Source organism: Typopeltis vanoorti, chromosome 16 (assembly GCF_054136105.1).
Source record: "Typopeltis vanoorti isolate ZY-2024b chromosome 16, IOZ_Tvanoo_1.0, whole genome shotgun sequence".
Classification (NCBI taxonomy): Eukaryota; Metazoa; Arthropoda; class Arachnida; order Uropygi; family Thelyphonidae; genus Typopeltis; species Typopeltis vanoorti.
In genome coordinates, this window is record NC_143564.1 from 46,206,430 (window position 1) to 46,234,067 (window position 27,638).

General features: G+C 35.4%; 1 protein-coding gene across 1 annotated transcript in view; it reads left to right on the top strand.

The window, feature by feature from the left end:
• The window catches only part of LOC150097998 (xibalbin-1-like), a 72,169-nt gene that overhangs the window by 38,934 nt on the left and 5,597 nt on the right, over positions 1-27,638 (top strand). The window contains exons 2-3 of the mRNA XM_090406297.1: positions 19,864-19,955; positions 21,523-21,580. Of these exons, the coding sequence (XP_090262423.1) occupies positions 19,883-19,955; positions 21,523-21,580 (131 nt within the window). The 5' untranslated portion in view covers positions 19,864-19,882. The remainder of the gene's footprint in view (positions 1-19,863; positions 19,956-21,522; positions 21,581-27,638) is intronic.

A 27,638-nucleotide genomic window follows, 5' to 3' on the forward strand; every position in this document is an offset into this window, starting at 1 on the left:
CATACTAAACGCATCACTGGACAAATATCCTTTGAAAGTCAGAATGGCGCCGGGGATTTGTTGCGATGGCAGCGTGAATTCTCCCATCAATCACTCAAGTTCACGTTTTTATTTTTGTTTGTTGGAGTTTTTGTTACAAATACCACGATCAGTGCTTGAGTGTAGTCAATGCTGCAGTTGCTTTTTCTAGATTTCTTTTCTTTGATAAGTTTTCTGAATTTAAAGCAGGCACTCTTAGAAGAAAGATTTATACGGTTTCTTCGAAGAACTACAGAAAGCTTCTCTGTTGATGTGCATGGCGACATGTAATGTTCATAACTCGATATCAGAAATTATTTTTCTTTTACAGAGAGAAATGTAAGAGTTTTACTGAAACACGGAAAGCATATTTCCTTTTAAGAAACAACCAAAAATTATAAATATTATTTGAATCATTTAAATAGTAGCAACAAAATAGCAATCATTTTGAATTAATTATTCAAATACTCCTTCACCAGTAACTTTATCATCCCTTTTTTTCTTTTGCTTTTTCACAACTGTTGTGAAAGGACTGTTCGTAATAGTGCTGTCTTTCCAGACAGTACAATTACAAACTATTGATTCGCTTTAGAAGTAAGCACGAACTTGTTAAATGTTGCGAATTACAAGTAATGGGTTAAACAATACAGCCAACTGCAAGACAAGAAAGTGGTATCAGTAGAAAAATGCACTGCAGTCCTTTTATGCTGAGATGCTCATGCTGGAATGCAAAGCATAAATTATTATTTTTGAGAGTTATGAGGTTGTAGAGCTAATAGGATTGTCTTTTTCATTCTACGCATCACGTTTAAAGTAAAATGTGTGTTTTTATAGGCGGTTCACAAGATTCAATCAAAAGCAATATTTATCTGTAAACGATAGTCTGACGTTGCTGACATCATCAGGCTTTCGAACTCCGAATAGCAAAAACTTGGATTCCAAGATTAACGAAATTGGTATCCGGAGGGTTCATCGAAAAATAGTTAATCGAAAGACAATTCATCGAAATGGCAATTAATCGAATGAACAATTCGTCGAAAATGCAATTCATAGAAAAACCAATTCACCGAAAATTTTAACTTTTCGAAAATGTTATGATAAAAGTGATCCATTTAGAACAAATACTGAACCGCACAGAGTGAGAAAGCAATGCTACTTTAATAGGGAATAATTAGAGAACAATATGGTTTCTTATTTTCTTTCTTGTCCGATAACTGTTTCATGTCTGTTCATGGGACTGATTTGCCTGTTACCCAGAGCCTACGCAGACTCCATTATTATTATTGTTACTAGTACTAATATGTGACTTCAATACAGCAATTATTATGGGATGAATTTTACCGTTCCAGTTTTCAGTTCAGCTACATTTGGGACAACAAAGAAATCACGTGTCCAAATTAAGTATTACAATAATTCTCTTACTTAGCGGAATTAGTTGAAGTTGTCGGTACAGGAAGTACCGACAACTTCTGCTAATTCAACTACAAAAACTGAACCGTGCAGACAGCAAGAATCTGTCTGCACGGTTCAGTTTTTGTTATAAATGGATCACTTTTATCATAACATTTGCGAAAAAATGTTTCGAAATGATAATAGCAATTCCGCTTTGGCTGGATCAATTTAATGAAATTTTAGTTAAAATTTTCGGTGAATTGTTTTTTCGATGAATTGCATTTTCGACGAATTGTTCATTCGATGAATTGTCTTTGGATTAACTGTCTTTCGATGAATTTTCATGGAACCGTTATAGTATTAACTTCGGATACTATTTACCGTTATACTATTGCGGTTATAGTATCAACTTAAGGTAAGCCACGTTCAACTTTTTTTACAAAAAAAAAACAACTAAGAATTTAACTGAAAATAATTTGTGATTTTATGAACGTCCTTCGATCCTTCTGGTGAAAAGCTCCCTTGTCTTATTGTACGCTTAAGTGACTTTCCATTTGATTTCTTTCTTGCCAGGAAGAGGTTTAGCATTCATTTAAAGAATACGAAACAACTAACGTTAGGTATGGCTTACTGATTTTCATCTTGCTACGACTCTTTATGTTAGAATGTTTTCACTATAACACTACAAAGACTATCACTATTCAAGTACAAAGATTCCTCTCAAAATGGAAGATTATGTGCCGCTGTCATAAGAATCTGCCTCTTAATGGCGACTACGCGCAGTGCCTTGGCTGCAATGACAACTTGAACTTTGATTGCTTGCTCCGGGTATCTGAGAATGCATATGGAAAGTTAAATCCCTATAATTTAAGTCTCAGTAGTGCTGCAGCTCCTGCTGAGAACGAACAAAACCAGTAAAGCAGAATGAAGCCCAAACCAGCGCTCATAAAGCACTGAATAAAAGCTACTCTGCCGAAACACCTGATATAACAGAAATATCTAATGAAGGATTAAGCATAATAAGATCCTTTCTTATAGATTTCAGGCAGTCAATAGCAAAAGAAATCGAAATACTGAAAGAAATGCCGACAAGCACAAACAAGAAATAAAAGATCAATTAGTGGCTTACGAAAAATTTTTAAAATTTAATAACGAAAGCGTGTAAGAAGTCCTAAATCGTGAAAGAAACGAAAGAAAATATAAAATGATTCACGGAAACACAAACACAGCTAAAGAAAGAAAATAACGAACTAAGATCACAACTAGCAAAACTGAGGATAAAAGTTGAAGAGGCTCAACAACCAAACTATACTGGAAGACAACACAGAGAACTTAAACCGCTGTGGTGCAAAATTTAAGCGAGGTGTACGAAAACAGAACTTACGAATGAAGAAATAAAATCTAGTCAACAGATTATAAACAGAAGAAAAGATCCCTCCGTACACGTTATAGTCCATGTCTCATCACAACAGACTAAATGAAGATTAAAGACAGCAAAAATAAGACCAACAACATGGAATATAAACTGTTCTTGGAAAGAAAGTCCAGGGTATGCGAACGAATATCCAACACCATACTACAGAAATTTTCTGCATTATTCCAAGAAAGAAAAACATGACCAGAACTACAAATACCTATGGCTCAAAAACTCAAAAATATACACGAAGAAAACAGATGCGTCACGAATAGTGACCATCCCTAACGAACGTAATCTGGAAAAATTTTAAAAATATTTTGTTGCTTGTCAGTACAAAAATCCTTCAAACCTGTCAATGGAGGACGAGATTGATCATAATCACAGAAGACCCAGTAAAGCACATGCAGACCGATGAATGCAAGAAATTTATGTATTCAAATAGATATACCGTGCTATATATTATTATCTAATCTAATCTAATACTGTGGCCTCCTCTTTAAGAGGGTTGCAGCTGATGAACGGTCCGCTTCCATGCCTCTCTATCTCTTGCTTCTGTAAGATTCTTGCCCGTCCAATCTTTGATGTTGTCTTTCCATTGCAGTCGGGGTCTTCCTCTTCCTCTCTTTTCCTCCACCATCCCCTGCAATACTATTCTGGGAAGCTCTCCAGAAGCACCCCTCATCAAATGTCCTACAAATGCTATTTTTCTGCTTTGGATACTAGCCATATAGTCTCTTTTCATTTTGAATTTTTTTAAGAACCTCTTCATTGCTCACTCTTTCAGTCCAGCTGATACGATCCATTTTTCTCAAGCATCACATTTCAAATGCATTCATCGCTCACTCATCTCCTTATTGATCGTCCAGGACTCACATCCATACGTCCCCACGCTCCAGATCATTGTCTTGAGGATTCTTGCTTTTAACTGTTTGTTCAGATTTCTGTTTCCTAATATGTGGTATATTTGTAAAAATGCTGCTTTTGCTTTTTTAATTCTGTTCTTAATTTCATAATTAGATCTACTGTCTTCTGTTATCCAACTCCCAAGGTATTCAAAACATTTTACATTTTCTATTCTTTGTCCATTCAAAGTGATTTCCATCCCATTATTTCCTTTTCTTGAAATCTTCATCACTTTTGTCTTATGAATGTTTATTTTCATTTTATATCTTTAATTTCAAACCCTGTTCAGTCTGTTCAAAATTCTTTGCAAGCCTTCCTCTGTTTAGCTCATACGTACGATGTTATCTGCTTATCTTATATTATTTATAAGGTGTCCGTTTATCTTTATTCCATCCTTCAGATCTTCCAAGGCCTCCTTCATCATCCATTCACTAGAGACATTAGAAAGGAGTGTGGACATCCCACACCCTTGTCTCACACTCTTTCTTATGGGGATCCATTCAGTATCCTCTCTTTCAAATCTGAACTCGGCTTCTTGAGTTTTGTATATTCTGAACAAAATTCTCATAAAATTTTTATCCATTCCTATTTTATGCAAAATATCAAATAAAACAGAGTGATTAATGTTATCGAAAGTTTTATTTTCATGGTTTACAAAGCATAGATATAAATCTTTATTGCACTCGATCATTCTTTCCCCCAATATCTGTAGTGTTGTGATAGCTTCCGTGGTTCCCCTGTTTATCCTGAAACTAAACTGTGTTTCATATAATTCCCTGTCTATCATCTGTTCCATTCTTCGATACATTATGTTGAGTAGGACTTTTGCAACGTGGCTAATCAAGCTGATAGTTCTGTGCTTGTTGCAATCCATTGTTCCTGTAGGCTTGGGAATAGGAATAAAAATAGATCTTACAAAGTCTTTAGGTATTATATCCTCCTCCAGATTTCTATTAAAGATGATGGATAGAAGTTTTATTCCTTCCTTTCCCAATGCCCTCAGTAATTCTCCTTGAATATCATCCACTCCTGGAACTTTCCTGTCCTTTATTCTTTTAATGGCTGCTTCGGTTTCCCATTCCTTAATTTATGGGGCATCAACATTTTCTATCTGATCACATTCCAGATTATCTTCATCTCCATAAAGTTCTGTAACATACTTCTTCCATCTTATCATTTTTAATTTTTTCCAACAAAATGTTTCCTCTTTCATCCTGCAGAGCACTGCTTTTTATCCTTCTCTTCTTCCCTGAAATCAAGTTCAAGCCTTCATAGACCTTTCTTATATCCTTTACTGTATCATTTTCCTCTATTTCCTTGCAGAACTGATTGAGCCAGTCTTCCTTTGCCTTTTTAGGCAGGAGTTTTACTTGTTTATTGATCTCTTTATACCTGATTTGAGCTTCATCTTTGTTCTTATTCTTCCATTTTCTTCTTTCGTCCATTTTTTCTATCACCTTCTCAGTAATCCAGGGCTTCCTTCCCCTCCTCTCTGCCTCACCCAGATTTTACACTACATATATTACCATATGTAGTGTAAAAATATTGACTATTATTTTAGGCATATCACAGTGAATAAATTTAGACCCTATAATATTGACAGAAACTTTCATAACCACCGAGCGGCTTCCACCGTACAACATAAACAACTTCCAAATGTTCGGTTACTGTCGTGGAAAAAGAAAAGGTGGTGGTTTAATGTTTACATTAAACAAAAATACAGAGTAAGTTACCAAAAAATGATATTTCCGACAGTCCAAAACAGCTGGAAAATTGTATTTATTATTATTATTATTATCATTATTATTATTATTATTCGTGACACCTCCAAGGAGTCCGAAGACTCATCGCGGGAGGACACCTACTATACAACTGTCTCCACCACTTCACCGAATCTCTACTACCAATCATCTCCATCAACGTCATCCACTGTCCATCACTACTACAACTAGTATTTTTTGTCTGTAAATTGCGTGTGTTCTGAAGTGCCGATTGTCTGTATGCGGTATGAAAAACCCGAGTTTCTGGGAGAAAATACCTTGTTACGTCCCGTATGAGATCGGCTAACTCACCTTCGATTGAAAAAGTCCACATAAAGATTCCTAACGTCGCGACGAGAATCGAACTTCGACCTATTCAGTCGAAGGGCGCGATGTACCGTCGTTCTTCCAATTGCGTTATGGAAGCGCTTTAATGGACATAATTTAATACCGAACTCCATTTATATACTAGAGAGGAAATGATAAATGAAAACATAGCGCAATCCTGTATAGATCATATTAACGATCGTGTCAGAGATAACCAGACGTTTATCCGGAACTATTAAAGCAAAACTAACAGACTAATACTTCGCACCATAACACATCTGAGCACTGGAAAAGCAAAATTCCAATTTTTTACTCACGTGAAATCATTTAAAAAAAAAAGTAACAGACTACCGCATCGTTGACGAAGAAATTAGGAAACCTCATGGCGTCATATAGTGCAATCCTATAATCCTGAAGAACTCCATGACTCTATCGTTACATCGATGCGTCGTATATTCAAAAAAGTTACTCGGAAATTAAAGATTCGAAGCAGTTAAGCTTCATCTTCATGGCTAAACGACAATACGCTACTTAAAATACAGATGCGCCACTTTAATGGCTTGAGTCCATTAAAGTGGCGCATCGTTCATTAAAGTGAAGTTTGGATAGTTCCAATTCTAGTTATATGTGAAGACCGCATCTTCTCTTTCTGAATCAAATAATCTTCAGATTTTGTTTTTTTGCTGGGTCACTAAGTTCTTTCATTTTATTTCCAAAATATTCGTATATTTTAGGTTACAGTAATTCACCTGCGAAAGCTGCCAACTTCGATTTTAAAAACTCTCTCTCTCTCTCTCCCTCTCTCTCTCTCTCTCTCTCTCTCTCTCACACACACACACACACACACACACACACACACACACACACACACACACACACACACACACACACACACACACACACACACACACACACGCTTTTATTTATTTGTTTATTTATTATAAATTACTCCTGTGGTCCAGAGCATCAAAAGTCAAGGAAAAACAATTTTTCTCACTTCCTATGGATTCCCTTGTAGTCATAAGATCTGAAAGAAAGTAGGAAATGTGCTAAGATGAAACACTTTAGAATGCGCAGAAATCCGCACTCTTGCATCAAACTACAGTCGGCTCGATTCTCCAGAGACACTAACTGTCGAGATAACTCATTTCTGTGTGATAAGATTTCCAAGGCCGAATTTATATACTTTCGGCAGCGGATACAATTTCTTTCTTTCTGTAGTGCCACTCTCTTTTCTAGAACTAATGAACAGAAAATGATGTTGAAATAATAGGCGTATTTTTTTTTTAATTCGATGCTCATAAGAACATCTCTTGAATTAGCAAGTTATAAAAGTACTGAGTACAGAAACAGAATAGAACCTTAAACGAAATTTAAAAGAGTAATGTAATAAAGTAGTCTCACACTCTGTTAACACTTTTAATAAAGGATTTTCATAGTGATTTGCTTTTTTTTCTGACCTCACTCTGGATAACCTGACAAACGGTGATGTGACAAAAACATAAAATAGCTCCATACAAATATTAGTTCCCATGCATAGTCGCACTAATATAGTGTTATAATACAGTTATTCATACGAGTGCGAGCTTTTAGGTGGTTCGGAGAGCCCTTTATAAACTTTATGCTCGTTTCTGATGGCTCTGGGTCTTGCATTTGGAGCTTTTATATCCGACGTTTCGTGAGGTAGTCTATGTGCATGTGTTGGTTGTTTTATAATTTTCACGTGGTAAAACACACACACACACACACACACACAAAGAAGGAAAGTAACACCTTTACAAAATAATACTGTATTATTAAATTCTTTTTTAATTTTAATTTGTGGGACATCTAAATTTTAATACAGACATCCAAAAGTACACTACCTAATTCAGTAACCGGGTCGCCATGTTTGGCAGCAACTAAGTAAGTTTACAGCATGCAATTTCAGAGTGTTCCGGTTTTTTTCGAAAGTTTATTGAAAGCATTTCAGCGAAAAACAAGAATTCATCAAAATAGGCAATCGAGAACATTTTGGCGAAAGATAGTTTTATAGAAAAGGCAATGCAATAAAAATTACAATAGTTTGTTGAAAACCGATTAATCTAATAAAGATAAACAAAGCAGAAAAAAATTTAACCAAACTTTTCCATCAGTTACAAAAAGAAAATGAATTGAACCCGACATTTCCATTAAATATTATTTTTACATTTTGTGGCGACTCCTCTCTGAGGAAACACGCACTGTGGTATAAGTGATTGCTTTTTTCATTAAAATAATTTCATTTATTTGATCCATTTCAGAATAATATTCTGAAATGGATCATATTCAGAATATATTTCAGAATATATATTATCTCTTTTGATTTTTTTCATAAGTAATATGAATAAATGAGCGAAAATATGCACACATCTATAAAGAAAAAAGGATTGTTGTTACCATCCGTGGGAAAACAATTCGGATCATTAAAAGAAAAAATAACTTAGATATTTATTTTAATTTCAAGAAGGATTTTTATTTCGGAAATTTATAAATTTGAGAAGCATCCAAATTTCGACTAAAAAACATTAAGTTTAAGACACTATGAAGAGCTTCAGTTTCACTGCTGAGATTGATTTTGCACTATCTTTATACCAATGCTTCCTGTCAGTGAATATGATTTGGTATGACTGTTTTTACAAACGACGACTTGCAGTCGCCCCATTTGTCTTCGTCAGCAACAACAAACGTAGACAGCTGCGGCACTATTTACACACAATATCCAATATCAGCAATTCAAAAACATTGAAATACTTCCATGCGAATTATTATGATCATGTCATTCCTTCCGATGATAAGCAACACGATTTTGAATTTCGCATCTGAAAACATTTAATGTGCAGATTTTTTTTTAAGATTATTCATTATTTATGACCCATTTCCATGCATAACACTGTTATTATTATTATTTGTATTGCGTGATCCACTGAAAAGTGTTGTTTGTTGTACGTCTTAATCAATGAAATTTAAATTTGAATTGTGTAACAAAGAATGGTTTGGAGTATTTAATTACATTTCGTTCTACGTAACTGTGTAAAACTGTATATTTATAATCAATAAATAGGATTTACATTTAAATGAACAAATTTACTCTTATTTAAATATATTGAAATTTTAACCATATTAAAATAATTAAAATTAAACAAATTTTAAAGTAACAATTTACTTTATAAGATTTGCCTACAGTTACTTTCTTTGATTTAAAATAAATTATAAAGTTACTAAATGAGATTTGTTTTAATCAGCTTATTTTTTTTTCAATGAAGAAATGTAAACAAAATTATTTCTTTATTGTAAAGATTATTTTGAAAAAAACGGCTGATGATTCGATTTGTTGATTTTCTGCGTAGATGACTGGGATTTTTGATCAACTGTTTGCGATGACTTACTTTTTTCAGTTGTTTATCGATTAACGGTTGTTCTTACTTGTCATTCGACGAACTATTCTTCGGTCGATTTGGAGTTTGTTAAACTGTCTTACGATGATTTGTTTTAAGCGAATTTTTGAAAACTATGACTGGTAGTTACAATCGCTGTTTAAATTAATAAAATTGCATTAATAACAGTGATATTGATAAGAGAGATATAGGAAATCAGAGTATAGTTAAAATATTATTATTATTAATATTATTATTATTATTGAATAATAATATTTAATATTAAGGGATTCTTTGAGGGCTTGCGTCCATCACCACAAGTCATATCTTTTCTTGAATTCATTCACGAATATCCGCACTCTCAACCCAAAAGCCATTCAATTACGCACCGCTCTGAGAGTAAAATCTATCTTGCATCGTTTTTGGACAGAATTCATTCTCAGTTTCCATGGATACTTCCTCGTTCTCTATCAGCCTATATAAAATGAAAAATTACGTCTATTTATATCCTGCATGACCCTTTCGAAAGTTTCTGGTTCTCTATATCATATCATCCCTCTTTTCCTGTCTGCAGACTAATAGATAGGAGAAAGAGTGATGATATGACAGTTGATCTCAATCTTTAATTATAATATACGCTCCTCTCCTCATAATCTGCATTTATCATCTTTAACACTCTTCCTCCTCTCCCCCTCTCCACTGTATTTTTTCCACTTCGAAAACCAGGAGACTAGATCTGCGCACAATAGTAAAGAGGCAAATGATTCCTTATTATTTTCAATCAGCGTCTGTTTCAGCATTGCAATTATACTCTGAGTTGTATTCGCAATTTTTGGTATAATAACTCCTGAATTTCAACTTTCTATCTACTAAAACTCCAAGATCCTTAGCCTGGTCAGTATGTGGTAGCATAATCCGCCACTATTATACGTCATCTTATTACACCAAAGTGCATAACTTTATTACTAACACAGTAGTGATTACCATTTTCAGATGTCCACAGTTGCAGCTTATCAAATCATTCTGCAAGTAAATTGATGTCAGTTGTATTCCTCATATCTTTGCATCATCAGCAAATAGCTGTTTGTCTCCTGCTAAATCCTACTCCTTGATATCTGTTAGACAGCCATCCTCTTATCCAAACTAGTAATTTATAATCCAATCTCATATCCTCCAACTTATGCAACAGCTTTTTATACTGAAGTTTGTCAAAAGCTTTAGCAAAGTCCAAACGTATCATGTTATATGCATTTCTCTCAACTGTGACATTATTATAAAATGTAAGGAAGTCACTTAAACATTGCCTTTCCTCAGTAAATCAGTGCTGATCATTGCAAAGTATAGATATCTGTCAACTATTTCCGTATGCGATCTCCTTTTCCAGAATCTTTCGTATATAATATTTGTAACTATTCTCGCCTGTACCTTATGACTTTCATGTGACATCATCGCCGTGCACACGATATTCCTTGCGCATAATTTTTTTCTTAAGAATCTCTTGCTTAATAAGACTGCACATCCATTTCACTCGCATTCCTGTTTATTCTTCGAACTTTAGGAACATATTTATTCCAACATTACATTATTGATGTATTTTAATTACTTCCCATGCCCAGCTATCCTTTTCATCTGGCAACCAATTCCACGGGAAACAACCTAGTGCACTCCTCAGTTGGTCAAAACGTTCTGCTTTGAAGTTCAGTATATAACTTTTTTTTAACGGAATATTCATACACTTAGCCACTTCCTTATCATTAACCAGGGACATAACAGTCACGACGTTTAGTTAAAATTTCCTCTGACTATAACCATGTCTAATGCTCTTTGATCTCGACTTCCTTATGACACAAGCTGCTTTAGGAAGGTGTTATGCAACAGTACAATAAATTTTCACCCTTAGTCCCACTTATGACAATCAGTGATTCAAAGTTTTACAAAAATACAATGAAAGAGTCACGATGCACATTTATAAGTATAAATAGTTAAAGTAATAAACCACTGTAAATTAGTTAAATAATATTATTTATCTGGCTAATATTTATTTAGTTTATCGATTTGTAATGAATGATTCTGGGATGAACCATGCGTAATGTTTTTTTCTGGCGGTGATTTTCCTTATATGCTGAGAGAGAGAGAGAGAGAGAGAGAGAGAGAGAGAGAGAGAGAGAGAGAGAGAGAGAGAGAGAGAGAGAGAGAGAGAGAGATTCTCTTTCAAAGTCACACAACTAGTTATGATCAGGGCGGACGATTTCGTTTTGTAGGAAATTCTCGCTTTTTCTTCATCTTATTTACAAGCGTTATCTATAAAACTAACGAGAGTTAAGACAACAATAACGTTCAAGCAAAGCAAAACCTCATCAGCAGTCACTTGTTTGTTCGCAGCAGAAGTACAGAAAAGCCAAAGTTTTGCTTACTTTGCAATTGTAAAAGCATTTGTCGATTTGCTTAAGGAATGAGACGAAATGCTGCGAAATGATCATCAGCCGTGCGCATACTTCAACTCAAATTGAGTGTACGCTCTGCTTTAAATGTAATACGCAAGTCTGTTACTCTGCTCGTTTCTTTGCACAATTCGTATTTACTTTGGTACAAAGTAAGGCAAACAAAACTGTGGTTTCCGATTGCAAAAAAAAAAAAAAACATCAAATAAAATAAATAAACCTTTCAAGTTTAATCCATACAAATCCATTTCATTGGTTGCGATGAAAAATCAGTTTGGAAAAATCTGAACTCCCATACCTCATATTTGGCAAATAAAACGAGGCTTGTTATTAACAGAATACATAATGTTAAAATGATTACCGGATGTTGTTTAAGATTTATAATAAATACCATTCACGAGTAAATCCTTCAGTACAATAATGGGTCACTTGTTTGGATAGAGATTATTGCCAACATCTGCTGACACGATAAGCGCCCAAACCCAGAATGAAAAGAATTATAGTAATTTATGCACATACTCCAATAATGATCTGAATAGTATTCCCGATGCTTTGTCATTACGAAATCTGTTTTTGTACCTGTAAGAAATAACATTGTAATATTTTCTGTTTATAAATCATCGAGTTGAGCTCGAGGCTAAAACGGGAAGGATCGACGTGATTGTCAATCGTTTAAAATACGCGATTTTAGTGGTTTTGTGATAATGATAGGAACGTGCTGAGAAAAGGAGTAAGTGCGATGAAAGGACGATGTTTTTACTTGGCGGGTTCGGACTTATTAGGAATGTACAAAGAATATCCGCATAAGAGAGTTTTTTATATCGAAGAAAGATTTGCAAGTTGTCTAACTGAACCAAGCGGGTAACAGAAGTGAGTATACAAACAAGACCGAAGGTAACTTGTTATGTCTGTACAAAAGTGTCAGGAGTATCAGGAACAAAGGAGTTGAATATCACAACCACGGTGGGGGGGGATGTAATTGTTCTGTAGGCGGTTAATGAGAGATTGGTATTTAGATATCGCGCTCAGAAAAAAGTTGCACGTTGAATTACACGACAGGAAACTCTGCACAACCGACAATACTGTGCTCGGTCCCATGTCATCAGTTTGTGGTTAAGAAGGATATCATCGCTGCTTAGAAAGTATTAAAATGCTTTAAAGCTTCAAGTGAAAGAAATAATGAAATAACAACTCTGATGAATATCGAGGATATGCAGGTCGTATATTCAGAAGAGATTGCCAGCTAATGAGTAATCACTTTGCTAAGAGCGAAGTTTATGAAACTAGAACCGGTTCATAAACTAAATTCTAATTCGGTGCTGATGAGATTTCAGAACGCAGGAAGGCAGTGTTCATCAGAATTGGCTGAGCTGACTATAAAACGCAGTCTGAATGCCGTGGAAGATTCCACAGGATTAGAATGAATATATGATAATCCAGTTGTGCATGGGTGGTGCAAAGACGGATGTATCTATCAGCCTCTCAGTATCTCCGGAGTAGCTGTGAAGTTACTGAAAAATCTGGTGAGAGTTAGCATTCATTCACAGAGTGGGCAGAGAATCTATACTTTGCAATGAATAGCTTGGATTTACTAAAATGTCATGTTGGAGTATCTTAGAGGTTTGTAATAATATTATGGTTAGATAGACAAGGGATATTTTTTAATGAGGAACTCATCCACGAGAGGTTGGTCAGCCTATAGTATGTTTGTACCGTGGAGAGGAAATAAGGCACTTATTCACGCTTGATTTCATTTGAATTTTGTTTTTATCTAAGGCAGTGCTGATTCGATCTACGAATCTTCCAAGATACATGTTGTTCCTTTACTGTTCTGGAAACCGTATGTGTTTTAGGAATGATATCAAATTTTCTGCATATGTAGCAATTTGATAAGAACGATCCTCTTCATAATTTGGTTGATAACTGGTAGTGTAGCTATTGGTCTGTAGTTGTAGATTGAAGTTCTTTTCTTCGTTTGTATATATGGGTGTGATTAGCGATCTATTAAAAGAGTTGGATATATATCCAGGTCAAAAATTTTAATTATTATTTTAGTATAATTGGGCCCAGGATAAGTGCATGTTGTTTAATATCCTTGGGTTTTATATCATCGATTCTTGTCCCGTTGCTTGAACTGACTGCAGAGAGCACTTCTGTTTCTCTTATGGTTGGAATACACAATGCTCATCTGCTTGTGATACTAGTGTAGGATCGGATCACGTTTTGTGAAAAGGAGGATCTGTTTTTTACCGTTCTAGGAAGAAGCCTACAAAATACTGATTGAAGTCATTTGCTAACTTTTGGTTTGGCCTCTTTCACGAAGCTGTTTTTTCATGGTTTCGAAGGTAGTGACTTTAGAATCACAATCCATCATCTCGTTAATCAAACCAGGTATGTCTCATATCATTTTGTGTAGAAGCTAATTTGTCTGTATAGCAGTTTCATTAGCGTTTCTCATCTGAGTTATAAGGTAGTTTCTTATTCTTTTGAATTCTTCCAAAACTGAGTTACTTGGGTATCGCATACTTGTTTCCTCAAAGTATCTTTCTTCGTACATTTAAAATTATGTTTTGTGTTATCCAAGAATTTTGGATTGTTTTTATGCGTATTTTGAATTTCTTTATAGTTTTCTTATATATTTTCTCTTTATCCATTTTCTTATATTTTTTCCACGTTTAGAACGTCGCATGGATTGTTCTTTCAATATTAATTTTTGTTTTGCTAATATTACTATTCAACCACCTTGCCTTGTTTGTCTGAGTGTGTATTTGAAGTTTGAAATTTGGTAACTTGTTACTTCATCAATAGGTAGCGGGTACTTCAGTTAGGAATAATATATCAACACCGTCAATGTGCTTCAGATAAGCTTGTAGCATAAGCCAATATTTTCGAATACTTCTGATATTTACTGTGTAGAATAGAGAGCCCCTTCAATCTGTCAGTACGTTGCATAAACTCGATGAACGAGTTTAAGGACATGACAGCTGCCGTGCTTTGGTGTTATTAAGAATGCTCTTAATTGGACATTCTAACAGACAATTACAATTGAAAGTAGCAGTGTCTTTTTGCCCCGAATTTTTGTTGTTAGTTGATTTCTTGTGTTTATGTATAAAGTTTGTAGATGAGTGTTGCTGGGTGACTTTTTTTTTTTTTAGTCTTTTCTGTAGATTTTCTTTTACTGTAATATTGTTTAGAATGTCGTCGTTTTTTCATTGGTTCGTGTGGGTGTTGTTGTTGCTTTTTTTTTACATTTCTCTGAACACGAGTTAGAAGTCCTAGTATAAAGTTATAGGATCATTTATTTTGAGTAGGCAATTCCAGTCTGCATTTTTATAAGATTGTTGGCAATGCTATTTACTATGGTTTCGGAGTTGGAATTGTCTGTTAGAGTTTTGCGGAGTTGGGGGAGGGGAGGTGGCATAATGGAACGAAGCTGAGACAAAGTAGTGATCGCCGATTTTGGTGTTAATTACTGATGAAATATATATGTTGATGGGAGACCGTATGTTGATATGGCCGAAGCATGATTGTGTTAGTAAAATGTTGAGTATTTCTTCTCTTGTTTTAGACTTTATGGTAGGGTTTATGTTGTACTGACTTAGTATATCAAGGTATGTGTCAGAGGTTGAAGGAAAATGGTCAAGAGTATTTATGTTAATATCTCTTGATTTTCAAAATTAGCGTTTCAGCATGTTCGAAACGAGTTTGTTTTTCCATCACGTTGTATTTTTCTTTGATAAATGCAACAATGTTGTTGAGCACTGTTATCAATATAAGCCAGTGTTTCTTTATGCTTCTGATGTTTGTGCGTAAGATGGTGAAGTCGGTATTTGTGAAAGCGTTGTCTGTCCACTTCTTCAAAGACTTTGAAAATTTAATTTTCCGCCTGGATACCTCGCCCAGATTTGAGATCTCCATGCTACATCTTTTAAATATAATTTTAAAGCTGGCTTTTATGGATGGGGAGAGTTAATGCACTATATTGATAGAATGCTTATGTCAAATTCTCTTGCAGTTTCATAAACTCTAGTATTATCATCTTATTTCATAAATACCTATGAATTCCTAGTCCTCAGAAACTTGCAGTTTTTTTTTTTTTTTGGTTTTTATTTTCGTTGTCTGATATAGCATATTTTTAAAATATGGGGGTCCAGTGTTTATATACGTAGATTGGTTGCCCGTCAGGATCGATGTTGTCGGCTTTGTTTTCTTGCTTGCTGCTAAAATGCGGTCTCTCAGAGATTTGCTGGTGACAAGTGCGGTGATTGGTAGTGGTTTCCTTTTATTGTGGTCCTCCATTAACAGAGGCGATTTCTGTGGTTGTGACTGGAATGCTGTGCAAATTAACTGCATTATTGTGCTTAAATCTTCTGCCTTTTCTTTTGGTATACCCTCTATTTGTAGTTATTTTTTTGCCGTTCTTTTCGCAGTATATGCTCGATTTCACACTGCGAAAAGAACGGAAAATGTTTATCTCTTTTCGCAGGCAGTTCTTCATTTTCGCTTTTGGGGTTTTCCTGCGCTTCTGTTGCTACCGTTAGTTTCGATTTTATATCTCGCACCGTTCCAAGCACTTCTTTCATAATGCATTATTTTACAATATGTAATGCTCGTAGACCTGGAAAATTTTTTGCTAATTTGTTCCATGTGGGTATATTAAGCAAGTCTTTAATCATGAGTTTGAATGAATCTAAGTGGTTGATAATTGTAGAATCAGGAAGGGACTTACCTTGCTGTATATCACTGCTTTTGCATGGTTTTGTTCTTCATTTTCATATTGTGGACAGCGCCATTCGGTGCGGTTGGCTGCTTCCTCGTTTTCCGAGATCCTGGAACACTGGTAGTGTAGTCGCCGCCAGCATCAATAGCAGCTGTGGCCTGTCCCCTTCGTCGTTTAAAGGCTCACTCACCTGTTACAGACATTGTGCTTAGTGACCTTCGATGTCTCGGTGACCTTTGGATTGTTGCACAGTCAGCAGGAGGATCATGTTCGCGTTGAATGAATATGGCAGTATTTTGGTAACCTAGCCTTCTCTGTGCATGATACTTAAACGTAAATATTTTACTTAATATTTTTATACAAATATATAATTAAAGAAAAAGTTGCGGGCTTCCTTTTTCTAACGAGTATATTTGTTCGACCTTAATCAATACATATTTAATTGAAAGCTTGACCACTTGTCGGCTTACTGCTATTCTGATCACAGCGCTGCTTCTTATCAGACTACTACTTCTACTAATAATATAACGTATAGTCTGCGTTGTGCCAGAAACTCGCTGGTAGTGATTAAAGCAAATAAAGAAATCTTTCATAAATTGTTTAAATATTTACTCAGAAATAGCTACAAATATACTGCCTAATAAAGTCAGTAGTTTCAGATGTTCAATTTAGAAATAGTGTGAGTACTACCTCACGAGACTAATATTTATATTTTAAAGGAACTGTGCGGTATGTATATCTTCTTTATAATATATCTTCTTTATTATAGATTTTGTGAGCTTCCATATAAAGCGATTTAGATGCAGTTATTTTTAGTGTGACTATATTGCATTTTTTTATATTTTTTTGCTAACCAGTATTACCATTGGTTACACACATCGTCCACTATTTTATCGTGGGCAATACTTTTTCACTTCTTTATTCTATCTTTTTTTTTACCTTATTAGGCTTTATATAATCACATGTATGGTGCTCACTACTAAATACTATTACAGGGTGTTCGGGATAAATTTGACATATTTATAATTAATTATATTTTTCCGTAAGTTACATGTATTAACACACACTTCTCTTCATTTAAAAGTTTGGACCCTTCTTCATTCATATACAAGATGTCAGAAAGGATGGATAGCTGGAACCCACCTGAATCATGGAAGAGAATAACTTGTATCATGATGATTCGTGCCCGCCATCAAAATAAGGATATTACGACTGCTGCCCAATGCTCCCTGAATACAGTAAAAACAATCAGGCATGAACTAGAGACTTGCAATGGTGACTACGAGGATGTAGCAAGAAGAAAGATCCCTAGCAGACGATCTGATTGCGTTCGTACAGCAGAATTCCTCGCAAATCTGCAGGAACAGGTGTTGAAGAACCCTGGCATTGGAATTCGGGCTTTGTTCGTGGAGTTGCTAACTGTAGTCAAGCCCTGGATAACAAGGGTAGCCAATGGTAGGCCGTATGTATGGCAGCAGGATTCGGCCCCTTGCCACACCTCTGGGAAAAGTCAAAAATGGTTGTCTGAAAATTTCTACGACTTCACCAGTCCAAATGTTTGGCCTCCAAACTCCCCAGACCTTAACCCCATGGATTATTTTGTATGGGACGCAGTTGAAAAAGACACCAATCGCACTTCCAGTAATACAAAAGCCCAGTTAATGGATAAAATTAAAACAGTTTTTGCGGCCCTTCCCAGGGAGACTGTAGCATCAGCTTGTTCGAGGTTCCGAAGCAGAATTGAAGCTGTGATCGATGCTAATGGTGGTTATTTTGAGTAAATCTTGTTGATAGTATTGTAATTAACTCTGCCTGTAATGTTTTTTTGTCAATTCATTAAATTTAATAGATACAAAGAAGATTTTCTTTTTCCTTACGAAACTGTCAAATTTATCCCGAACACCCTGTACTTGTATTGCATCACTATTGCATTTTATATATAATATGACTTGTATTATTTCTTCTTCGGTTTTAATACATTCTAATTAAACACATTAATGAGATTACTTTCATTGTAGTCTGCTGTCTCGAACAGGTTACTCTGTGCTATACTGTATTCGTTTTGGCTGTGAAAGTTAAGCGCATTTGTCTGTATAAAATATGCCCCGCGCTTAAGCCTAGAGAGCTAATCAGTAACCATCCCATGTTTATATCTGAACAAGTAGCAGAATAAAATTAAAATCCCCCTTTATTTTGCGATGTTATTTTGTATTGTTGAAATGGAGAACTGCGCAAAATATTTATAATGATGGAGTATACGAAGGATAGTTTTCAACACTTTGTACAACAAGCATATCTTGGAAAATGTTTCATAGCACAGTTATCTGTAATATTTATAGGAATAATGCAATAACATCGCACTAGTCGAAGAAATAATATACAATTAAAATACCGTTTTAATAGATGTCAAAATACAACTCTCAACAACAAGACATGGAATAATGTAACTTAAAATTATAAGCGATTCTATGTTTCTCTAATAACTTTAAATATTTATTATTGAACTATTTAAGTTAAACAGTTTAACTTAAACCTTTTTTATTATGTTCAGTTTCAGCACTCGCCATTCGCCGGTGTAGTTCCAACATGCTGCCAGTGCTGAATGTTTTATTTTTTGACAGCACAACAAGGCAGTTTCGTGTAAGTGAGCTGATAAAATGCAGGCATATTTTTCGCGCTGTGGAATGAATGATTTCAAGAAGCAACGGCTGTACATCAACCTCTGCTGCTAAATTCGTAAGACCGCCACGGAAACAAATGTATGAAGAATTTCAATAGGCATTACGAGCAAGAACGACAGAAGGCAATTTGAGCGACATTTCAGTTTTAAAATGCCAGGATTCGTTTTCCTGAGGACTATTGGATCAAGAATTTCTTCTTCAAGGGCGCACCACAAATCGGTCTGTCTACAGATTATCCTGGGTCTTCGAAAAGCAACCGTTTCACCAATAACCTTCCATTACTTGCTGTCCGTACCACAACAATGTGCAACACTAAGACTGTCCTTGAACACCTAAGAATTCTTAATGAAACATTACGTATTCTTTGTTTTACTTGCATATAATCAGTATGCAGAGAAAACAAAAATCGGTCTTTCTACAGTTCTGCATTCAATTATGAACACAACAACTCAAATTAATTTGCATGCTCTTCAGTTCGTCTACAAAATTCAAGCATCGTCTTCACCATGGCTTTGAAGAAACATAGAATCGTTTATAATTTTAAGTTAAATGATTCCATGTCTTGTTGTTGAGAGAAGTCTACAAAAATATCCAATGTTTTGGATATTTTTGTAGACTTCTTATGTAGAAATATTTTATGGAGAAATATAGTTTTCATTTTAAAGAGGTTTTTAATACCAAAATTAGGTTAAAAGCACGAGGATACGTAAATGAAAATTTAATTTCATCGCGATCGAAACAATGTAGTTTATGGATTTCATATATAAAATTTTGTGTGAATAAACGACCAATTTCTTTTTTTCTAACAGGTTCTTTATATTTCAAGAAATGAACTGCATTCCAGTTGTTATCCTCAGTTTTGTTCTTCTGACTGGTGCACTGGCATCTCCATATTTCAATGGTAAATATGCATTTCTTTAAGTTTATGTTTTGAATGATAGTGAGCATTTACATATTTTGATATATCTAGTGAAATCACGACACGTTTTCAAAATTCGTTTCTGTTGTAATTCCTAAAATGCGCAAATAAAACACAGAACTCTTAATTTAGCTGTTCATGTGCTTTTCCTGTACTCCATTTCCGTCTGAATCTAGTCGAAATCACATGAGTCAAGTACAACATTTATTATTCTTAAAAACTGTTCATTCAAGATTAAGGAGATCAACTTGTAAATGATTTTCATAGATTATTGCATTAATCTAGAATAATGTGCGACATGTGGAAAAACAGTTACAGAAGTAATGCAATCGTGTCATTCACCAAAGGCTGTTTTAGCACTTCAGGCGCCGCAAAAATTGTTCACTTGTCGTACTAGTAATAATATTTCTTATTATTTGCTCAGAACGTTTGAATGGATCAGAACTATTTATTTACTATTTATTTGGGAGAAAAGGGAAGTCTTCCTCTCAAACTCTGACGTCACCAAAGACTTTTAAATGTATAAGGTATGTTTTCAGGATCTATAAATTCAGGAATGTTCTTAAGTTTACAAAGGGATCTTTTTGATATAATAAAAAGTATAGTATATACATATAATATATAAATACACACGTGGTATAGTTAAAATTTAACAGAAATGTAATCTAAAAAATAAATCAGAAATATTCATGTATACGTTAAAATTTTTAACAACGAAGGTAATGTTCAAATAGATTCTGAAAGACAGCATTCTAAATTAAAAGGCCTTGTGCGTTGCGCAATTTATCAGTTATGAAATCAATGAATTTGTTAATGATATTAACAAGATGACTTTTACAAAACTGTCAGGCATCATTCACTTCGTTTCAGCTATAAACAAATCGCTAAAGTTAAAGGATTCGTATTCGAGAAACATGCGCATTATCTGGTATGCTTCTTCACAACAAATGCATAGTTCCTACCACTGTTTAATACTGAATACAGTTGGTCTGAGCAATCACTTATAGTAGATGATGTGTACATTTCTCGCAAACTCTTCTGTTATGATTTATAAACACTTCTGTTATATGAATAAAAACAATTATACACCGAGGGGGTGGAAAGTACATCACTTTCTCGTGGAAATTTTTACAGTTGATGCTTAAAAGTTTCTGGTAACTAACCAGAATATTCTAATAATAATATCACCCGCGTAATGTAATTCTTTTAAAAAACATTTTGTGAATATCATCCACGAAATATTGCAATTTTGTCTTACATTTAGTTACGTGGGGGGATTAATGACATTTAGTCCTACATGGTTTTGTCGGAGAAACTGAAATATTTCACGTCTGTCAAAACCTTATAAAACTATATTACTTGTAGATGCGGAGGAACAGACAACTGATTATCAGTTATCTGTTCTTCCGCAACTACAATCTCGTATGTGAGACTACAATTACTTTTAACTTGTCGAATAATACTCTACAAATAACTGTTTTCTAAGGTATATGTTATCCATCTGAAGTATCCCACAGCGTTATTCTGATTACTGATTTTCCTTTTCCAGATGGAGAAATGATGAATGATTACGGAGACAAACTAGAAAACCTTCTCGGGCCATACAAGTAAGTTAGAAATTCTTCCTCGAAGTGAATTTGAGTATCAGACGACACAAGTTACACTTCAGAATTTACAAATTGGTAGTGTGGATATATAACTACTTTTTAAACGAGTGTATTAACACAAATAATTAATACATATCAGTCCTGGTATGTTTATAAACTCGCGAAAGAGCAGTTGAAGGACTCTAGCTGCTTTGTCGTAAGGTTGGACATTTTCTCTTCATGATGGAATAAAGTGTGTTGCAATCCCGTCTAGGAGGCAAGAAACCTTTATGAAATTAATAAAAATTAGCTTTTCAGCGATTTATTCGGAGGAAAGACGTTTCCTTAAGGAAGCTGAGGTTTTTGTTTTGTTTCATTTCGAATTTTGCTGTATCGACAAAGCAAGCAACCACTCGGAGAATACATTTGAGGTGCAATACCTCATACTGTTATTTGAGGTGCAATACCTCATAGTGTTAATTCCTTCGCCCAAAATGTCAGTCAATCCAATCCAATAAATATGCTATACATGAATTCAGTCGCTCGTAATTGATCATTTACAGACCTAAATGCAATTACGATTTATCTCCAAAGGAACAATCGTATTTTGGACTCTTCGTGATACTTCTCCTTCATCTTCTTCATGGTACCTTTTCTTCATCTTCTTCATGATACTTCTTCTTCATCATTTTCTTCATCTTGATCTCCTTCATCATACTTGATTTCATGTGTAACTCTCATTTATATGAACTTTCTAATACATATTTTTGAAATGCACAAAATGTCTCTTTCCTCACTGAAATAATAAGTGCACATATGTTGTTGTGAATGAAGCACTGAAAACAAGCAAAGTTATCACGTAACGAATATTCACATGATGAGACGTTTCATGCATCGCGTTTAGAAATTATTCAGAAAAAAGTTTACTAGGTGAGCTTGGATGGCAAATTATGTCGTTTCAGTTACTGCCGTTTTTTTTATTATTATTAAAAAGGCGAAGAAAACGTTGTCATTATTAACAAACATTTTTGTCGTTTCGAGTGGTCGAAATATTTTTCTTTCCTTTTGAGACACGTTCTTCTGATTTCATTAACGCAAATCCCAAGTGTGAAAACTGAATGTACAAACTTTTTTTTTTACGAAGTCGTTTCCCATGTTTTAAGAAGTCTTAAATAGAATTCGGAGAAAAGGAGTTTAAAATCGTATTACGATCTTTGTGTAACTTCTGAATGTATTCTGAACTGCAACTATCGACGAAGTCTCGTCACGTTAAAGTCAAAGAGCTTATTCAGCTAATCGAAATGTCTGTGATAAAATGATCTCGTAGAGAGAGAGAGAGACAGAGAGAGAGAGAGAGAGAGAGAGAGAGAGAGAGAGAGAGAGTTAAAATACGTGTTGTCGTAAAGAAGGTCTTATAAAACTGAAGTTGAATTTTTCATGTGAAGAGGGACTTTTGCGAACCGAAGAAAATTAAATAAAAATATCGACTTTAAGAAACGCTTTCTTTCTTTTTTGTTTTTTTTTACTACTCTGGAAATGCAGCTGTTCCAGTCATATTTGATATAATATGATGGCAGAACACTTCAAATGACTTCTCGGTTGTTACTTCCGTGTACGCCCGAAATTTGCAATATATGCCGCTGACTGTTGCAATATATGCACGAGTGGTGTTAAAACAATTGTTTCAATAGTATGAACACAATGCATTCACCAATTTGTTCTTTCTATCATTTCACATGGTTTTATGCTCTGCCAACGTTTACGTTGGCTACAGGTTAGCCGCACTTCTTCTTCTTCTTCTTTGGTGCATCAATCCGAAAATTGGTAAATATAGTAAATATAGTTAAAAATTGCTCAGTAACGCTAACACATCTTGAAATTTCTTATTGGTAGGAAGACATACTAAAAATCAATACCTTTTAATTTTTTTTCCAGTAATGGAGAATAGACATTTTCAAACTTTATTCTAGAATTTTTAATTTATTTCGGAAAAAAGTTGAAGGAAATTTGTATTTCTTTGTTAATGGCGATCACATCTGCGGGACACACACACTTCCCCCAACATTCATGAAAGCGTTGCGATAGAGGGGAGTGTGTTGTTGGTATAACCATATCTTAGCCACTGTCTTCATGTGATCGGATGTAAGGAAGTGATGTCCTTAAAAATGTTCTTTCATTTTCTGAATGAAGATGGCAGTCACGTGAAAGGCTGCTCAAGAAAATAAACCCAAAATGCGAACCGCTGTAGTCATTTATACCTTGTATTGAAGCCGCACATTGACGAGTTGAACAAATTCATTCGCCACACCATTCTTTTATTTATGCAGCATTCTGAAATAGTTCACAGAGTTGTCGTCAGTATGAATTTTGCGCCAATCACAGGCCCGAGTGCAGTGAATACGGCTTTTCTGAACTTCGGGTCACTCTTAAAATTCTTGATGATGACAAACCGTTTGAACATAGTCCATGGACTGTCTGTCTCATTTCCGGTTTAATGGGTACGTTTTCGGTGTCCAGAAACTCACTGATAGCGTACTTTTCCTGCGCTGTTTTCATAGATGTGATTCAGACACCTTTAGCACAACATCCAAGAAGAAAAATTTGAAATGGCAATCCATTCCAATTACGCACCACTCTATGAGAGAAAAACATCTTCATCTCACCTCCTTCTTGCTGGCATTAATTCTTATTTTCCAAGGATGCCCTCTTGTCCTTTGCCCACCTTCCATAAATTGAAAAATTCCATTAGTTGAAATACTGTAAATACTGTATGAACCTTTCAGAAGTTTGTAAGTCACAATCATATCACCCCCCTTTCTCATGTTTGCTAGTATCTGCAGTCCACACATTCTCAGTCTGTTTTCATAATCAGTATTCCACAATTCTGATATCATTTCTAACACTCTCCTTTACACTCACTCCACTGTATCAGAATCACAACGGAAACCAGACCTGCGCACAATAGTCCAAGTGAGATCTTATCAAGGCCTTGTAAAGAGGCAAAATGATATCTTTATCTTTACATGTGAACGTTCGTTTCAGCATTGCAATTATCTTTTGAATTGTATTTGCAATCTTTGTTAGATGGCCCCTGAACTTCAACTTCCTATCTATCAACACTCCCATATCCCTAGCCTCATCAATTTCTTCAAGCATAATCCCACCAATATAATACGACATTGGATATCTAATCACGCCGAAGTGCATGACTCTGCATTTGCTGACATTGAACTGATATCCATTTTCCCATGCCCACAATTTCAGCCTGTTCAAATCATTCTTCAAGTACTGCATATCAGCAGAATTCCTGATTAATCCTACTATCTTTGCATCGTCAGCAAATAGCTCTATGGCGCTTATCAAATCCTTTCCAATATCATTAATGTACAGAATGAATAACAGTGGACCAATCACTGATCTTTGTGGTACACCACTGGTTATTTTCATTTATTTAAGTTCGTACTGAGTGAGCAGTACTAGTCTTACATTAGTCCTAAACAGGACTCTGAAGAAGGCCGAAGCCTGTACAAAAGAGTTTTCAAGAGTATTACCCGACACCAGTTCGTGTTATCATATTAGTCATACGTTGGTGGTAACACCACCCGACCAGTGTGCCTTGCAGGGCCCTCAAGGAAACACCTGAAAGTCTTTCTTGGATAAGCCTAATGATATAAATCCTTGTAACTAACGGCACTCCATACGCTGCATAGAGAGATGGTGGTGTTGGGAAAGCAGGAAGCTGCCCCAAGCTCCTCTTTTATCTGCCTTACAAGGTCTGAATTCCGCTCATGGTATTGGACCTTGTTTTTATGGCAATAAGTAAGTGAGCGTCCAGTACCCACTACCTGAGCATCAATTACCCAAATGTTATCATCTTTTATCATTATAATATCTGGCTTTCTAACGCCAGTATTGGTTCTGTAATGAGGTTCAACCATGGTCTCCCAACCGTTGTTCTTAAAATGATTATTCAATATGGAGACCACAGCATTATATCTCTGCACTCGAACACCACGAGTCCGAAAGCACATTGTGATATATGAGACAAAATCTGGCTGTAGGCAGCCAGCTCTACAGCTAATGTCATCTCTGCCACATCTAGCCCAAATTCTCCAATTTATGCAACAGTCTACCATGTTGTACTCTGTCAAAAGCCTTAGCGAAATCCAAAAGTATCCTGGTGTATTCCCCTTGTCTAGTTCAATGGTAACATTGTTATAGAATGTGAGCAAGTTGCTAAAACATGACCTTCCCTTAATAAACCCATGTTGTTCATTGCAATGTAGAGATTCACTGTCAACCCATTTCCGACTGTGAGCCATGACCAACTTTTCCAAAATGTTCACCACCACTCCTGAGATACTAATTGATCGATAGTTGGGTACATCGGTCTTTGCACTAACCTTAATGGAATTACCATACATTCTTTCGAATCCGGCAGAATTATCCCTGTTCTGAGACTCAAATTACTCGTATATATCCTGGTCAAAGGAACAGCCAATTCATTGCAACACACGTGTGCATCCTTGCTGATATCCCGTAGTCCGTATCGCTGAATTTTTATTGTTTTTGCAACAGCTCTAATACCTCCTCTTCATACACCTGAGTTTCTTCATCTAGTGAAGTATATATATATATATATATATATATATATATATATATATATATATATATATATATATATATATATATATATATATATATATATATATATATATATATATATATATATATATATATATATATATATATATATAAATCCTGAGAATAATATAAATGAGAAATCATCTGAAACATTTTTTGCATCAAAGGTAATAATCGAGACCTTTTAGTAAATAATAAATAATAAACTAATGCCTTTTATTCCCTTAGAGGGAGTAGGTGAAGCCTTTATGGGACTGAGTGGGCAGTTCAATCTCCACTAATTATAGGTGCAGATGAAGAGACGAGGAAACAAGTGCTGCCATCTCTTGGTACCTAACCCTAACATGATATGTCACTATCTGAAATAATGTGGGTACTACGGTCGATTTTCTTGAGTTTATGGGATGAAAATCCCGAGTTTCCAGGAGAACAAAAATCAGCTTGTCCGTGCTAGAGATCGATTAACTCGTGAACGGGTCGAAGAAAGGCTTAGAAAAAGTTCCTCCAGTCGGCGACTAGACTCGAACGTATAAGTCTATCTTCGTGAGTCCAAGCGCAGAGGATGCAAGCGCAACTTCCGCTATGCTGCACAGGCCTTTTAGTTCTATTTTAAGATTGAGAGATCGTTAGTCTCCACATTTAGCCATCACTGATAATTGTCTCAACGCCATTAATAATTTCATAGGAATCCGGAAAGAGAGTAAAAGAGTTCAACAGACAACTTCCACTCTCTCGTGGTCGCTAACTGTATTACTATATTATTTCCGGAAATAGTGTGAGGGCTACGGTCGAGATTCTTGAGTTACATGACAGTGTGTATTGTCGAACGGTCGGTCGCACGATATTCATGCCGTACGCGACGAATTCTCGCTATCAACTGCTTCAAAACTTCGAGATAAAACTCACCATTGACCGTTTGGCCAGGCGGAACGAATTTTTGTGGATAATTCCCTTGGAATCGTATCGTAGAAACAAATCAGCACTGTCTTTACCTTTGACTTCTCCAAGCGACTTTTTTTCGGATGCTCCTCCTCTGGTGGTCTCCACTCAGCACTCTGGAGCTTTTTGTCGGGCTCATACTCAAAACACGTTTCGTCACCAGTAACGATCGTTTCAGGGACGTATGAGTCCTTACAAGCGGTTTTAATGAGGTCCTTGCAGTGTTCAATTCTATACATGTTTTGGTCGTCAGTCAACTTGTGGGGAACAAATCGCGAATTCAATTTACGAAAGCTCAAGCTCTCGGTGAAAATGTTGTGCACAGTTGATTTTGGAATCCCCAATTCATCTTCAATCAATCTCACGGACGATTTCTGGTTTTATTTGACGACATCACGCACTTTTTGGATATTAACTTCGCTTAGTCCAGTTTTTGGACGACTCGGCTTTTCATCGTCCTCAAGCGTCTCACGACCACTTTGAAATCGCTTAAACC